General features: G+C 40.1%; 1 protein-coding gene and 1 long non-coding RNA gene across 6 annotated transcripts in view; both read right to left on the reverse strand.

The window, feature by feature from the left end:
• The window catches only part of tpd52l1 (tpd52 like 1), a 22367-nt gene extending 10742 nt beyond the window's left edge, over nucleotides 1–11625 (reverse strand). For 3 of the 5 annotated variants that reach the window (XM_078289870.1, XM_071905310.2, XM_078289871.1), the window contains exons 1-5: nucleotides 11494–11570; nucleotides 7158–7256; nucleotides 3993–4013; nucleotides 815–933; nucleotides 1–57 (exon numbers count right to left, since the gene is read on the reverse strand). The exon at nucleotides 1–57 is cut by the window's left edge and continues 92 nt beyond it. In XM_078289870.1, the coding sequence (XP_078145996.1) occupies nucleotides 1–57; nucleotides 815–933; nucleotides 3993–4013; nucleotides 7158–7256; nucleotides 11494–11512 (315 nt within the window). In that variant the 5' untranslated portion in view covers nucleotides 11513–11570. Of the gene's footprint in view, nucleotides 58–814; nucleotides 934–3992; nucleotides 4014–6082; nucleotides 6356–7157; nucleotides 7257–11493 lie in introns of all 5 variants that reach the window. The other 2 variants (XM_078289872.1, XM_071905468.2) reach the window with 2 other exon arrangements.
• A 1849-nt stretch (nucleotides 11626–13474) lies between these two features.
• Nucleotides 13475–15976, reverse strand: LOC144542803 (uncharacterized). The gene is made up of 2 exons (XR_013507466.1): nucleotides 15241–15976; nucleotides 13475–15207 (listed from the first exon to the last, which is right to left on the reverse strand). It is a non-coding gene; the product is annotated as an uncharacterized LOC144542803 (long non-coding RNA).
• Between the last annotated feature and the right edge of the window lie 13 nt (nucleotides 15977–15989).

Raw genomic sequence — 15989 nt, forward strand, 5'->3', positions numbered from 1 at the left:
GTGCTGCTTCTCTTTAGAGAACAGCACCTGCCTCAATGTATTGATCTCCTCTTCCAGCTGGAGAGACATGGAAAGACAAACAGCTACTTAACAGGCACCCGTCCCTTTAGAGACTCTGTACTATCAACACTTCATATTTCTTTACAATATGGCTATATTTCTTACATTATTTTGTATCAGTGATAATTCTTCTATCACCAATCTGGATGACTAAACCAATGGGTAAAGTAATTATTATTAACATAATGTGATGAGTGTAGCACGTAATGCAAGGACAATATTTATGACACAAATTATATAAGTTAATCATGTTAATTTGGTGATAAGAACTGTAATCAAATATAGGGCATGTGAGCATGTACAGCAGTACCATGACACTCATAACCTTGCCATATACTGTAGTCCCCTGGGGACAGATTTATTTTAGCTGTTGTTTTTACTCAGAACCAAAACAGAACCCAAAGTCCACTACCCTGAATCTTTTGTTCTTCTTTACTGAGAAAGTAAGAAGACAGAGAGCTGCAGAGTAGGGAAGGCACAAGAGAGAAGGCTGCATTTGGTAGATGTGGTACCAAAGGCAGGTGGCATCAGCACAACAGCAACTCCGGGAACATGAATTTCAGCTCTTAAAGCTGTTTCTTGTCATGGTACTTTGTTGAAAAAGCATAGCTTGAGTAAAAGAGATGACTTGGGAGACAATTAGCCTGTCATTGACGCATCACCCGTGTCGCATTACCTGTGTGTGTGTGTGTGTGTGTGTGTGTGTGCATGTATGTCTGTGTGTGTGTGTGTGTGTGTATGTCTGTGTATGTACTTTAGCCAGTTCTTGCTGAATCTCCTCTCTCTCCTCCTCTGTCAACATGGAGTTGTTCAGGTTGACTTCTGACTCCAAGTCCTCATCAGCCTCTCTGAATGGCTCTGAGGCCAGAAGACCTGCATGAAACAAACGTACATATAAGATACAACGTAAGATAAGTATGTGTGACGTGTACAATAGTGAAGAGTAAAGAGTGAGACAGAGATAGAGCAAGGAAAAAAGATAGAGATCTATAGACGCAATACCTCCTTCCGCTGCTGTACTGATGAGTGTTGGGTATCACACAGGTTTTTACAACTTGATGAAAACAAATCAGAAATAGTACTATCAGGCTTAGAAATAAAGTTTCTAAGCCTAAACTGGAGCTATCCATATCTGGTGAACCCATACAACAGGTGGACAAAGCTAAATTGCTGGGCCTAGTCCTTGATAGTCACCTATCATGGACCGAGCACATTAATACAGTTGTTAGAAAAATGGGCAGAGGCATTGCAGTCACTAGAAAGTGTTCTCCTTATGTACAATCACACATGCTGGGTCAAGTTTCTAAATCATTAATTTTGTGCCACCTGGACTATTGTTCAACAGTATGGTCGTCTGCATCCAAAACAAATCTCGCAAAATTACATGTCGTACAAAACAGGGCTGCTAGACTTGTTCTGGGCTGCTCTATTAGAACTAGCACCGAAAAGTTGCACTCCAGCCTCTCATGGCTCACCATTGAGCAAAGGATTTCCTGGCCACATTTTTCAGCTGCACCATTAACTCAAAGATGCCAACATTTTTATTCGACCAAATAGTTTACTGCAATAAAGTACATTACCCACAACACCAGATTTGCTGGTAACGGTCATATTGTGGTACCCAGCCTAAGGACTAGCTCGTTGAAAAAAATTGTCATTTACAGAGCCATAACAAACTGGAATAATTTATCTTTTAATATCCGCCTAATAAAAAATAAATCCTCCTTCAAAAAGATTATGCAGAGGCATTTATTGGCATGCAGATGACAGACTGAATAGTAGGAGGTATAACTCTGTACCAGTTTTCAATATTCGTGTTCCGCTTCATATGGGTTGTATTATTCTCATTCTTTTTAAACATTATCTATATATTGATTTTTAATTAGTATTCTACCTAAATGTACGTTCAGTGTTGACTGGCTTTGAATTGTATATGAATGTATTTTTTTTTTTTTTTTTTATTTCATATCAATGTAAGCTTTGCATTTTTTTATATTAATGTATATTTATTTAATTTAGTGTATATTAATGTAATTTAATGTTTATCATGTAATGTGTTATGTACAGTATGTCAGGTGTGGACCCCAGGAAGATTAGCTGATTGCCATGGCATCAGCTAATGGGGATCCTTTAAATAAACAAATAAGCAAATCTTCATCTAAAGCTGGACAGTACATAAACCCCAAACGTCTGGATCTGGTCCTGGAACCAAACTCCATGTCCAATCATCCCTTTTTCCTCCTGACTATAGTGACCACACACTCCATCAGTGTCTCCCCTACAAGAATAAGCAGAATGTGCCACCCCACCTTAAAGACTTTCATTTCTGTTAGTTTCAATGGAGAGTTTTGCTGTCATATATTTTAAATGCCATGTCAGAGACCTTTCCCCTGCATCATTAAAAAACAATTCTGGGGGAAACGTTGCTGTCCTCTCCTGTTTTTTCCTTCTTGTTTAGCTCCCAGTATTTCCAGACAGTGTGTCTGTCTGTGCTTCTGTCTGTCTCTATGTTTCTTTGAGTGTTTGGCTGTCTGTCTCTGTGTTGTTCTGCATGTCTGTCTGTCTGTGTCTCTGTCTGATTCTGTCTCTGTCTGACAGTTATGTAATCTGTGGCTGCAGCCTGTAAAACTGTAATCTGGATTAACCAACCTGGATTATCTAGCCTTAACTCTGCTGACTGACACTAGAGACTGACACTCATTGCACGCACGCACACACACACACACACACACAAACAAGATGATGTCTCAGAGGGCAGAGTGAATTTCAAGTTCCAATATTGGATTTGAGTGGTTTAGTGTATGAATAAATTAGGGGCTTTTGAACTTTTTAAGTCTCAAACCCAAATTAAAGGAATTTAGTCTTGCCTTGGGACCTATTCTCAGTAAAAACCTATGCTTGTCATGTGGGGAGGAAGCTTGTGATTCAAAGTTTAAGAATCACTGGTATAAAGACTCAGACCCCATCTAAATTTATCACATCCAAATAGAAATTCTTCAGAAATTCTGCAAGAAGGTTTTAGTTATAAAATGGACACCGTCTCACTCCGTCTCTCACTCCAACACCTTATTATACTTCACTTAAAATTATACTATACAGCATTGTCTCATACACACAATTACACTGCCACACCCACACACACACATGCACACACTTTAGATACAGATCCTGAAGTACAGCACTAGTTCCAGGGGAAATGTTTGGTTTCAGTGTCTCTACTTCTTTTTTCAGGAGAAGCTGGTTTGTTCCTCTTTCATGAAAATCTACAGAGGAAGTTATGTCAGAACTTTTGATGCAACACATACGGTACACCCATCACACACCGTTTTATAGAAGAGAAAGTGTGACACACAGATTTTCAGACTTAGTCAAACAGAAATGCATAATCACAGTCAGACTCTGGGTGAAAGAGTAAATGAGGAAATTTGTCTCCCTCATTGCACCATTCTGCCTCCTTGACTGGATTAGACCAAATGCCAACAAGCAGGGATTGATTGACGCATTGATTGATATTATTTATTTACCAATTTATACATGTGAATTCTCCACCCACAGACATCCCATACATAAAAATAATCATCATGAAGTATGACACACAAAAAAAATCGTAATGCTTATTTCCAGGGATGCAAAAGTGGCTGCAGACAGGAGCTGTGACATCAAGTGAAAGCAAAGGATCCAACACAACAGAAACAAACAGAACAGAAAAAGAAAAAAAAAACAGGATTTTCGTACTGAAGCTCTGTGTGTCTGTGTGATTAGTCTGTAATTGTTGCAGCGTTTCCCACAGAAAGACTGTGTACACACAACCCGACAACTGTAAACAGGTTATTATGTTGCTGTATTTGTTGTGGGCCTGTCTGCTTTTTGTTTTTAAACTGTATTGGAAACACTGTTTTGACCCAGAATGGAAAGGAAAAAGATCCCCGTACCTGTCCTGAGGTGTCCTCTCTCTTCATGTGGCAGCATTACAGAGCAGAGGAGATGAGGATAGAGTGAGGTTAGTAAAGACAAATTATAACTACAGAGACCCCTCTACATTTCTTATCACTGTTGAAAACCTTGCAAGTCCAATTTTGGGACAGACGTTTCTTGCAAAACACTGTTAGTAACAAAACAGTTACATGCTTTTAAAAGTCTTCCCATCTAGGCTAATGGGCTGAGCAGCACATGCAGCGAACACAAATGCAGCCTACAGCGCTACACTCACACACAGAAAGCACAAGAACAAGGCAGGCTATAGTAGGGAGCTATTTCTGGCTACATTACACAGGAGCAGAAAAATCACATTTTTAACCCCCTGTGGCTCAGATGGGAGCTTTTCATGGCCATCTAAACAGGGAGAGAAATCAGAGTCAATATGGCTTCTTCCTTGTTCACACAGCCATGAGAAGATCTGATGAGTGCCACACAGAGTTGTAATGTAGATCTTCTGTGCCAGTGTAAATCCAGCCTAAGATGAAGGAAGAAGCTCACAACACCGACCGTTTCATTAGTTCACTAAACACCCACAAAGCACTAGAAACACAACCATAACCACCCCCACCCGAACCAGACTATTCCATGATTAAGCCATGAAAAAAAGTGCGTTCTTAAGGTGGAAGAAGTTCAGCTCTGTAGAGGAGCACACATGATGTGGACTGATTTTTTGTGAGCCAATCAATCATAAGTAAGAAGCGGCAGTGTGTATGCTGCCTCAGACAGTTTACTACAACAACAACCAGGATGAAACAGTAGAAAAGTCGGTGGGAGTTGTTACTCTGATCACAAAGACTCAGCAGACTGGCTGTGTTGTGGGAGTTTCCGGTTAAGTGAGAGTTGTACCTAAGAACTGTTTGCTAATAGTGGCATCTATTGCAGTTGGTTGCTATGGAATCAAACTGCACGTTGCGCAACCCGCTTTTCATATTATCAGCACAAAATGTGGGTGAGGCGGTGCCCTCAAGTGACTTTCTGGTCAGTTTTTTGGAACTTAGGTTGAGACACAAAATAGCATATCAGGAAGATGAAAATATCGGCAAATTATTCCGGAAAAAACAGCTGATGGCTTCTGAAAGGAAAGTTATGTCAGCTACGTTATTAGATTTGAAAGTTAATAGCCAACATCATAGTTCATTGGGTAAATTCGGTTAGATAAGCTTTCAAAATAAAATGCATCGGCTTGGGTCCTGAGAAAACCTGTTTTGACAATGACTCTAGACTACTGCTCTCTACTCCAGCAGTGACTAGGAGGCTGATCTAGATTTCCAGGTCATGTTACACAGCCAACATTTGAGAGCCATTTGGACAGGCAACTCTGTCAAAAGCTTTGATTATTTTTCTGATTTGCTCCTTTTAACCCAGTATATTGTCCTCCATTGTATTACTCCATGTATTATTACCTTTGTAGTCTATCCTATTATATGTTTCAAACCTGTAGACTAATCTAACAGCCAAGGCCTGATTAAAATGAGGCCTCCAGCTTTACAGTTTACATTTTAAACGAATGAAAGGGCAATTTCTAGTTGATCTAGTTAGTCTAGTTGATTGTCTAGGGGCTAGTCTAATTCTAGGGCCAGTATGACCCAAAGCTACATTTTAAACCAACATTTCTCTTTGGTTGAACATTTACATTGTCAACAATTAGTTGTCTCAGGAATCTGCAACCACCACCAGCATTTAGTTTATTTTCTTTCAGCTCTCAATATCAATAACTGGAACAAGTAAATTTACTTCTTGACCCTGGTATGACACAGAGTCATATCAGTGTTTACCATACACCAACTTCTGATGGTGAAATCTATCACCTGGGTCTACTTTGTTGTGTTTGTATAAGCATTAGAATTATGATTTTTAGACTACAATTTCAAAATTATAGTTAAATGAGTGGTGGAAACTACGAGTTCCCAGAGAGCTCAATAATGATGGCTGACGATTTCTGGCCTGCTATAGAGGTATGTAGGCTAAAACATGAAAATGTTCAACTGAAGTGAAAAGTCACCCTCTGCCTATTCTATGGGCTCTAGTCTATGTCCCTCGTCACCTGTAGCATCCAGCTGCATGTCCCAAGTGGTGGCCATGACCCAGTCCTCAGAGAGACGCAGGGACGTCCGACCCTGCTCCTGCTCCTCAGCATGGGGGGAACTCATACTCCCATCCTGCCCTGTTGGTGAAGTTTTACCCCATTCTCCCCTATGCATGGCTGTTCTCTCTGTCAAGTCTTCCCCGTTTTGGAACATTTGGACCAAGTCTTCCCCATGTGAGCTCCTCTTAACTGATTCCTCATCGGAGGGGTAAGCTGTACCCTGATTCAAACCTGAGCAGCAAAGTAACAGTTGAATACATTTTCAATACTTGAGAAAACACAAGGAGCGCTTGATTTATCTTATCTCACAACAATGTGTCCACTTTTGATGCTATTTTGGTCTGATTTTAGCTCTATGAAATTGGCCTTGAAATTCCAGTGGCCAGTTTTTGTTCCAAAACACAGTACGAGTTGTTGAGCGAGTACTGAAAGCCAGAAATCTCAGCACCTGGCAAAGTAATCATTCATTGGTATTGATCAACAACCTTATCAATCCCCATAAATACTGTATATTATGATCATTTTGTCCTATGGGGCAGTAAAAACCTTACATACAATATTGCACCTTCAATCTGTGTCTGCAAAATTCGATTTGTATGTGATCAGATCTGTTACCTAATGCATCCTGTGTGTAAATTCAGGCTTTAAGTCCTTAATGAGATAAATCAAGTGCCCCTCAAGGAGTATCAAATATATGAAGCTGTATTCAAATCTATTTTGGACCAGACCAACCCTGATCCGTCTTCAGAGAGGGGAAGTCTCACCCACACCCTCCCCCTTTGTTGGGTTGCATTAAGCCACTCCTGACTGGGTTCAATTCACTTTCAATTCAATCACCTCAGGAAGCGGAATTGTTTTTCCCAACTTCAAATATATAACAAAATGGGCTGAGAACATTGCCATATCCAATTATAGACAATGAATGCCATAATTAACAGATGACAAAGAGTTTCTATTTACATTTGAAAGTGATTTGACCCCAGCCTTGCTCTCACCCACTCCCCTCACTCCTCGGAGAGTTGAGTCTTCTTACCCTGCTCTCCCCCGTGTGTGGCTGTGTTAACCCATTCCTCTCCGGGACCCATGTTGCCCCAGTCCACCACCGCTTCACTCAGAACACTAGAGTACAACTCTGGTCCAGCAAGGCAAGGCAGCAGGGTGAGAGGAGACAAGAAAACTGGTTATACACACACACGCACACACACACACACGCAGGCACGCGCACACACCCGTCCTGAGGGATTTGGTGTTGCTCCAGTGTCCCTTCCAGTCCAGTCAGTGACCTGACAGCGAGGTCTGTCTCGCTGGAGGAGTTAGTGGTGCAGCTTATCTGTAGCTGCACTGACACAGGAACAGGAAATCTGGCTTTTGACCCATTGTGGCGCAGATCTGATCTTCTCAGACCTGTTCAAACAGGATGAACCTGATTCCACATGGTTTCTTTCTGTTTACATAGCCACGTGAACATCACATCTGTGCCACAAAGGGTTAAAAATGAGATCTTTTGTGCCTTTGTCTGACAAAGTTACCACTGCAAGAATGTCCAAGGTTATTCACAGCATTTTGAAGTTCCCCAATCTTTTGTGCAAGAGCGCGGTCCAAGGCACTGAGGATCGCTGGTGAAATCTCAGTGTTTACAGGAAGAAGCAGACCTGTATAAGGCCAGTTTTGTTTCAATAATAGAGCTGTCCTTCTGTTTCCAATGCGTGACCACTGCGTTTAGTCTGGTAAACAGCTCTTTCAGAAAATAACTCACTGAGTAATTTAAATGTAAACATGGAGGAGAAGGGTGACATATTCAACGGCAGTATCTTGCAAGGTTCTCATTTACATTTAGTTCAAAGTTTGAAACTACTGCACCGTCTCTCAGACTCTGTCATTTTGTTTTCTTTGATTTGCAATGATTTTGAAGGGCTGCTGGTGTATTTCAATGGGCTATATTTACCTGCATGCAGCTAGCAAAACACCTCAGAAGCTGAATCCTCCTTTTAAGCAGCCAAAGGTACAACATGGTGACCAAATATTCATGTAAATTAAGATTCTGTCAAGAGAGATTAGAAGTTCCCTCGCTCTTAAAGTCCCTGGAAAATACCTACACGATTTCATCAAAGCAGATGCTTACATGACAAGTGAAGTCTGCAAAGCAAGCTGTGGAGCCTCTGTCTCTCACATCATAAAACATTAAGGGTAATACATCATACAAAAAGGATTCTTCTCATCTGATCTCATCTGATGTTTGCATAATACAACCATCAGAGGCAAATCCCCGTCTCTCCAACTGACTGACTTTCTGAAAGCCTTTTCCTTGTATAACACCGACTCTCATATAGTAGCACTCATTATCTGTTGCATTTCAGAAGTTCCCTGGCTTTGCTTTATTGTCCCTTAACAAATATCTGGTAAACTTAATTTTACAAACATCAGGGAGCAAGTCGCTCTTTGTCTCCTTTCCCTTTCTTTCGTTCTTTCTTGTCGTTCTTTCTTTCTTTCTTCTCTCCTTTCTCTGTTTGTCTCCCCCCTTCTCCTTCCTCAGTCTGTCTGGAGTGGAATACCTTTGGTCACAAGATTACCATTACTCCGGTTGGCCCGCTGGTCATGTGGCTATGCTAAATCAGAGGCCTAGGGTTGGTCATATGGCTGCAAAATCAATTGGAGCTAAACCGGAATCCAAGTCCTCTGCAGCATGGCCAACAGCCACTGTAATGTAGCCAAGGATCCTTAAACCTTTTCAATCCAAGACTCAACTTTAATTCATTACGGCAGCATGTACACAGGAATGGGAACAAAAAAAAAAAAGTTTTTTAACCCATTGTGGCACAGTTTTATGGCCTTAACTTTTAAACCTTCACTAAAATCGATCTGGCTGCATCTTTACAAAAGCGTAAACTGCACACATTACAAAAATCTGGATTATAAATCTTCGGTATGTTACTGGTACATATTTCCCATTTTAACTGCAAATAACCCTGAAATTGCGCAGATAAAGATAAAGTTTTTACTCCATCAACCCCCATAAATGCCCATTTCACAGTTCACTCATATATAGAGGCATTAATATCTGCGTTGCCATTACTACTAAAAGAAAATAGTAAGAAGTGATGACAGAAACGTCTGAAGTGCACTGATCATCAAGGGGCAGAAAATTCTCAACATTATGATCTCTTAATACGCCATTGTCTTCCAACAGCACCAAAACAGCACAAACACAATACAGCCTAATAACAGCAATTTCAGCAGTGTCACACATGATAGAGCTCAATTCACTGTGGTAAAATACCTTTCTACCTTAATTAATAAAGGTATCAAAGAATAACTTCAGGAAAGTCCAACAACATAAAAAGTTTCGGTGGTCGTCACAGCCAAATAAGGCAGCAGGACAGGAATATAATCAGTCAATCTCTTGTTCCTATCCCAAAGTACAATCACACTGTAGACTAATAACAGAATCACACCTTTTATGACACGACTTAAATGCTAAAGTTTTTACATGCTTTTATATGCTTTTCAAACACTTTGACCCAAAGGTGCTTTGCAGGTTCCTCAATGCGAGGAAGGTTGAAAGAAATATTGTAGGATGGTAGGATAGTATCCAAAAACAGGGTACATTTACTTGATTAGCATGTACAATGGCGTGCAATAAGGAAAAAAATAGATAAAAACTTTCGAAAATGTGGGTTCACAGAGAAAGTAAGTAAACCACTGATATACAGTACAAAAAAACGCAAGCATAAGACAGAATCATAGAATTTCCAAGACTAAGCTTGAAAATAGTCTTAATGTGATTGAAAAATGAAGTGGCACTAAAATGGGATCAAAATAATCTACTCAAGGGGTTGTCAAATTGTTTCTGCCGAGACCCTAAATGAGAAATTCTGGTTTCTCACCCTGGGACTCATTACACATACTAGTACTCTTGTCATGATGGGATGTAAACAAGGTGAGTTCTGTCTGTCACCCTGGGACCCAGCCTCACTAAACATACTGCTAATATGGAAGACTGGAAGAGTGATTTTTTTCTTGCAAGGGCCCAACAGAAACGAGTCAGTGAACCACTTTAGGACCAATGTGGGTCCATCGTTTGAGAAACATGGACCTGCATTATGCTCAATTGCAAATATTCTATATCGTAGAACCTGGTTTCTTAAACTATGGACTGGAACTCAAGATGGATCACAGACTTACTTCTGGTGGGTCCCCACATGACTAGACCAGTAGTGTTTTTTTAAGATGTGACAGACGAAATTTCACATTTGGGTCCAAAGCTGTGGGCAGAACATGATCCTACCATTGTCAGGTTTAGGGGTTCAATTCCCACTGTTTATCTTACTCATGATATTTATCAAAATGGCTGATTTTATGAGTAGAGTTGGCTAGAGTACATAGCCTCATCCCTACTCGGTCAAGGGATGCGATCAGCACAAATCAAGAAGCTGGAAACTATGCATGGAAAAGCAGGGAATCATATCAGTGTCTTGCCCGGTGTCCAGCCCCCATGAATCGCAGTCTATTGCACTTAAACACTGCAATTCATGGGGGCTGGACACCAGACAAATCAGTGTCTGTATTAGAGATCAATGGAAAATGGGAGCTTCCTTGAAATTCTGGAAATAATTGAAAAGCCACATTGTTGATGTTTGGAAAATGGAGAACTAACAGCAATTACCTACAGACAACCTCTGGGCCAGGCAACAGTATCCAGCCACATGACTGAACCTGATCTGGAATTCCCATGTTGTCTTGAATAAACAGTAACACAACCCTAAAACACTGGACTGGCCGATTATATGTCTGAATATATGCCCTGAAGCTTCACCTCTGGCTGTATATTTATGTTGCTTAACCTTTAACCAGGTAGTCCCACTGGAATTTTAAAAATGATATCAAGAGAGACCTGGCCAAGAAAGCAGCATCATAATAAACATTATGAATAGCAAGTTTGCAACAAGAAAGCAACATTACTACAAACTACAAATCATACACAATAATTTACACATGCTCAAATACTAGCTAAACAGACAGTCGTAATGAGGGTCATTATTTGAGAGCTCAAGCTGCAGCAGTCCAATACCAGCAACAGAAACAAGTCTGTATTAGACAGTAATATATCGAGTTATCCTTCCAAAATTGCACCGTAAGAAAGTTTACATGAGGCTGATAAGAGAGTCAAGACTTTTTAGGAAGACAACATCAGTGTTCTTTGATTTCTGAGTTATAATATCCAACCCATCCCTCCTACAGCAAAATAGTGTCGTGCGCAGTGTACATTTAAGTTCAGCTCATTATCAGCAGACTGGCAAGTAATGCAATGATTCCAAAGCCCGATACGAACAAATATAAAGTCTCTTTGATGTTATTCGGCTCCGACTCACCTTGTTGTCTGGTTTCCATCAGTAACCGTCGGATGAACTTCTCTCTGGGTACAGGAATTATTCTCCGAGGCGACGAGACGGTCGCACGCGCAGCACCACCGGGCGCGAGGTCAGTGTACTCAGTTTACTCGGCTGTCACGCGCTGGACCAGCTCGCAGGCGGAGCTTCGAGCACGAGCCAATGGGTTCACATTGCTTTAATTTGCTTAATTTGCTGACAGGGGGAGGCTCTATGAAATATTTCCCTATCTCTTTTAGCCGAGGGAAACTGGATTCATTGGGAATTATAGGCTAGTTCATAAACAATATAACTCTTAAAGGAAGGCAATATGACTTTATATAAATTCGTTTGGAGACAATTATTATATTGATTAGCTTAATTGGAATGCAGTATGGAGATTAAGTTGGACACACTGTGTTACGAATAAAGGCCATTAAGTAGGCTATATTTTAAAATTATTCATTTAATACACCTAGTTAACCAGGTAATGGCAAGGTACAAAGTTGACGTAGACGATATGTGTGTGTTTTGTCATACTGCAAATAAAATTATAATTCATTTGCTCTTTGAATGCATTTGCACTAAACTTTTTTGGATGGAGCTTGACTATTTCTTTTTTAGATACACAGGTGTAATGGTTAATTATATCTGTATTTTACTTGATATTTGTTCAGGGACCATGGAAATAAAACATTATACAGTATATATGGTGCGATGGATTATCAATCCAATGAGCACTATTATTTTCTATTTTATTTTATTTTATAATTCATTTATTAGTTTTTTTTTTATTATTTAGCTATTTATTTTTATACTTATTTGTAGGATTCCCCCCCCCCCCCCCCCCTAGTTTTAGACCCTTTAGGTAATCTTAATTAATGCAGCAATATGTTCTTTGTTACATTGACAGCGCCTCTCATTTGTTCATTTGCACTGTTCAATCAAATAAAAAATAAAAAAAACACATTATGGTGAGCAGTGTCCTGTGATCCGCTTACGACCTCTGCTGACATAAAACTGTAATCACAACTCAAGACGGAAAGACAGACAGACCCACAGACTGTGATAGATAGACAAACATACAGACAGGACAAACAGACAGACAGGACAAACAGACAGACAGACAGACAGACAGACAGGTTGTCGGATAGGTAGCCAGTGAGTCAAATATACAGACAACAAACCAACCAGTCAACCAAACAGGCAAACAATCAGACAGATAAACAAACATCCAGTTAGCCAATCTGCTCAACAACCAACCAACAAGGTAGTCAGTCAACCAACTAGATAGTCACTAATGAATGAATGAAAGTTGCACAAACAGTTATCCTGTTGAGTGTTGACAGTCATTAGAATAGTCAATGAGTGAACCAAACAACCAGTCAAAGCAGGACATTTTGGCATTTGACCCAGTATAGTTTATTCTCCATCAAACCTTCAGATGAAAACAGTGTTTGTCTCTTGCTAAGTAAGCGTTAAACCATTACAGTGTCAGCAGAAGTGTAACAGTGGCAGTAGGAGGAGGAACACGGTCTTGGGTTCACTTGTGTACTTGTGTGAAGAAAGCCCATGGATGGAGCACAGTCATCAAGTTTAACAGATTTCTTTGAATGGAGATTCCCCCTTGAAATCAGTAGTGTCGTCAAAAAGTAGACAATAATAAAAAGTCAATTCTTAAAAATGCTGCATTTTTTTCAACAGATTTGCATGTCTAGATCGAGAAAACACATCTTGTGTTACCCCATCCTTAACACATACTGTATTGAAATTAACACAAGACATATTGTCCCTAATTAGACATTTGGATGAGTCAAAACTGACGCAGCCTTTTGGTATTTCCACCTCTTTCTCTGAGCATATTAGCATCCTATACCGGCCTTACTGTATTGGAAGGTGGGGTCACAGTGCAACTACTTAACAACTTAATAACTTTTGACTCTCCTTCTCTAGGGAACCATCACATAAAATACAACATACATGATTCTCAGAATAAAACCCAGATATAATTATTTCTCTTCCTCTCTCTCCATCGTTCTCCCTCCTTCCCTCTTCCTACTGCTTCCTCTCTTTCTCTCAGTGTAGCGGTGGTTTGAATCTACTGTGTATATATCTTGACACTGAGGTTGGTTTAAGCCAAAATAAAGTGACCATTTAAGTTGTGCAAAGCTACAAGAGTATTTGGAATATAGCTGAGACTCTGGATTGTGTTACCTATAACATTTGAGAAGTTAGGTTTAATTTTAAGGTGCAAAAGGGACGGTTGTGCCTAACACAGATCAGGTTAATTGAAGACCTGATTGTAGATTTGCATATTTTTTTCTATATGTTGGGGTAACAAGCCCATACATTTCTATAACAGTGGTTCCATACAACTTTTTTTTTTTTTTTACTCCCCATATTAACGTGTTGTGTAACGTGTAAAATAGTGAGGCGAGGTCACAGCGCACCTCATTTTGAGTTCTTGGTCTTTTTCTGATTCCTTTGTCCTTTTCAAAGCTTGCTTTCCCATTTGAGATCTTTGGAGTTGCCCAGAGGGTCCTGGACCACAGGTTGGCCACCACTGCTCTAGAGTGGCTGTGAAGGCACCATTACATTGTCATGCTATTATCATTGTGATTGTAACAACACTAACATGGCCAGGGGTATCAGCCAGCCAATACACCCCAGGAATGGACAAATCATTGGGCAAAAAAGGTGTTTCAAATCATTGCATGAATTAATATATAGCAACTTCTTTGATAATATTAGTTGCCCCAACCCAACTTCTGGCAACTTTACCCAAACAGTTGCCTAGTGTGTAAATAAGTGTCAGCTATGAAGTCCAACAACAAAGTAAAGTAGTAGTGGCATTTCAACATGGCATCTTAACATTTCATCAGTGGGCAAAAATTCAGCACTAATAAATGTTCAGTTAGCAGCACATCACACCAGCGCCTGTGTAAAAGGGTAGGAAATTATTAACAGGGGGGCTGACCAGGATAAAGATCACCCTGAAAGGAGCCTAATTTATTTATTTACACATTTGTCTATTATCTAACCAGGCAAGTCAGTTATGAATAAATTCATATTTGCAATAATGGCATGACAACAAAACTGCCACATTAATCGGACTGTAGGAGCCTATGCTCCTAGGAAATTGAGGAAGTTTAATGTAAAGAATGTGTCTCAAAGTATACAGTGTATACTGCAGGGCCATGTTTTTGGTAGAATTGCCTTGGAAATTATATAAAATCAGTCCATGATACAAAAAAAACAGCTAATTATTAGCTAATTTCCTACCCTGTTCCATTCAACATTTGATGCATTTCTCTGTGCCAAAGACAATCATACGTACACATGTCCATCACACACTCCTCAGTGTCAGTCACATGTCATTCAAACAAAAAGTGGTTACTTAACATGGCATGTCAGTGTAGAAACATCCAAGCAATTAGGGGAAACATTGCGTATATGCATTATGTTAAAACTGAACAATTAAAAGGTAGATAGTTTCAATGCTTTTGTTTGGCGCACAGTTTTACGCGTTTAAACTCCCAATGCTGAGTGGCTAATGCAATATTTTCTTGTCTTTGTTCCCCTTCTCAGTCCCCCACCCAGCACCAGCTTCATTCAAAACACAGCTGAGTCAGGCAGGGAAACACCCGGGGTGGAAAAACAGACAGGTATTGTCGAAACCTTTTGTAAGAAAGTTGCGACACTGAGGTGTTTGGAACTCTTCAGTGACTCTACAGTGATTCAGTTTTTCACTTCCTGGAACTAAATATTGTTGCTAAGCAGCATTGGGCAAACATTCTATCAGGAAGCATTGGGAACTACAGTGACGTCCAGGAGTTTCAGTGGCACTACTCTTTTAGATAGAGGGCTCTGGGCATAGTGAACAGAATATAAAGTCCCTGAGAGTGAATATAAACAACCCAGAGTCCAGACTCTACCTCTCGTGACTACTGACATCAGTGTGTAACAATAATATTGTCTGTGTCCTTTAGAAACCTCGTACCTCCAGTTTGCCTATAATTGACAGTTGGCATTGTCTCTCACGTGTAAAAAATGTTTCCTGTCCCTGGGACCGAGCCAAGCCATTAGCACTGCATTGCAAAATGTCCAAAATGCATTAGCTTCACGCCAGCTTTTCCTCAATGCCTTAAAACTTTGCTTCAAGAAGATACAGTGTTTCTGCAGGACACTGATGAAATGTACAGTAACATTCAGGATATTTTCCACTGGTAATAACCGTATATTTTAAAGATACATTTATAGCAAGTGTTTTCCACGCCAAACTCTCCTCATCATCATTATGAGGGTTTGAATCCATTGGAGACATTTCCCCCCTAAACTTTTCCTCATTGTATCATTCCTCATCTTTTCCTCATTGAGACATCCCACATGTGCAGAGATGTATTGTGCTCATCCTTATCTTTTTGTTTATGTGTCATCCATGTGTCTGTCCACCAAAAACGTCTTTGTAACCTCTCGAGACAGAGCCATAACTTGACCTA

This window comes from Centroberyx gerrardi, chromosome 18, assembly GCF_048128805.1.
Source record: "Centroberyx gerrardi isolate f3 chromosome 18, fCenGer3.hap1.cur.20231027, whole genome shotgun sequence".
NCBI classification, from domain to species: Eukaryota; Metazoa; Chordata; class Actinopteri; order Beryciformes; family Berycidae; genus Centroberyx; species Centroberyx gerrardi.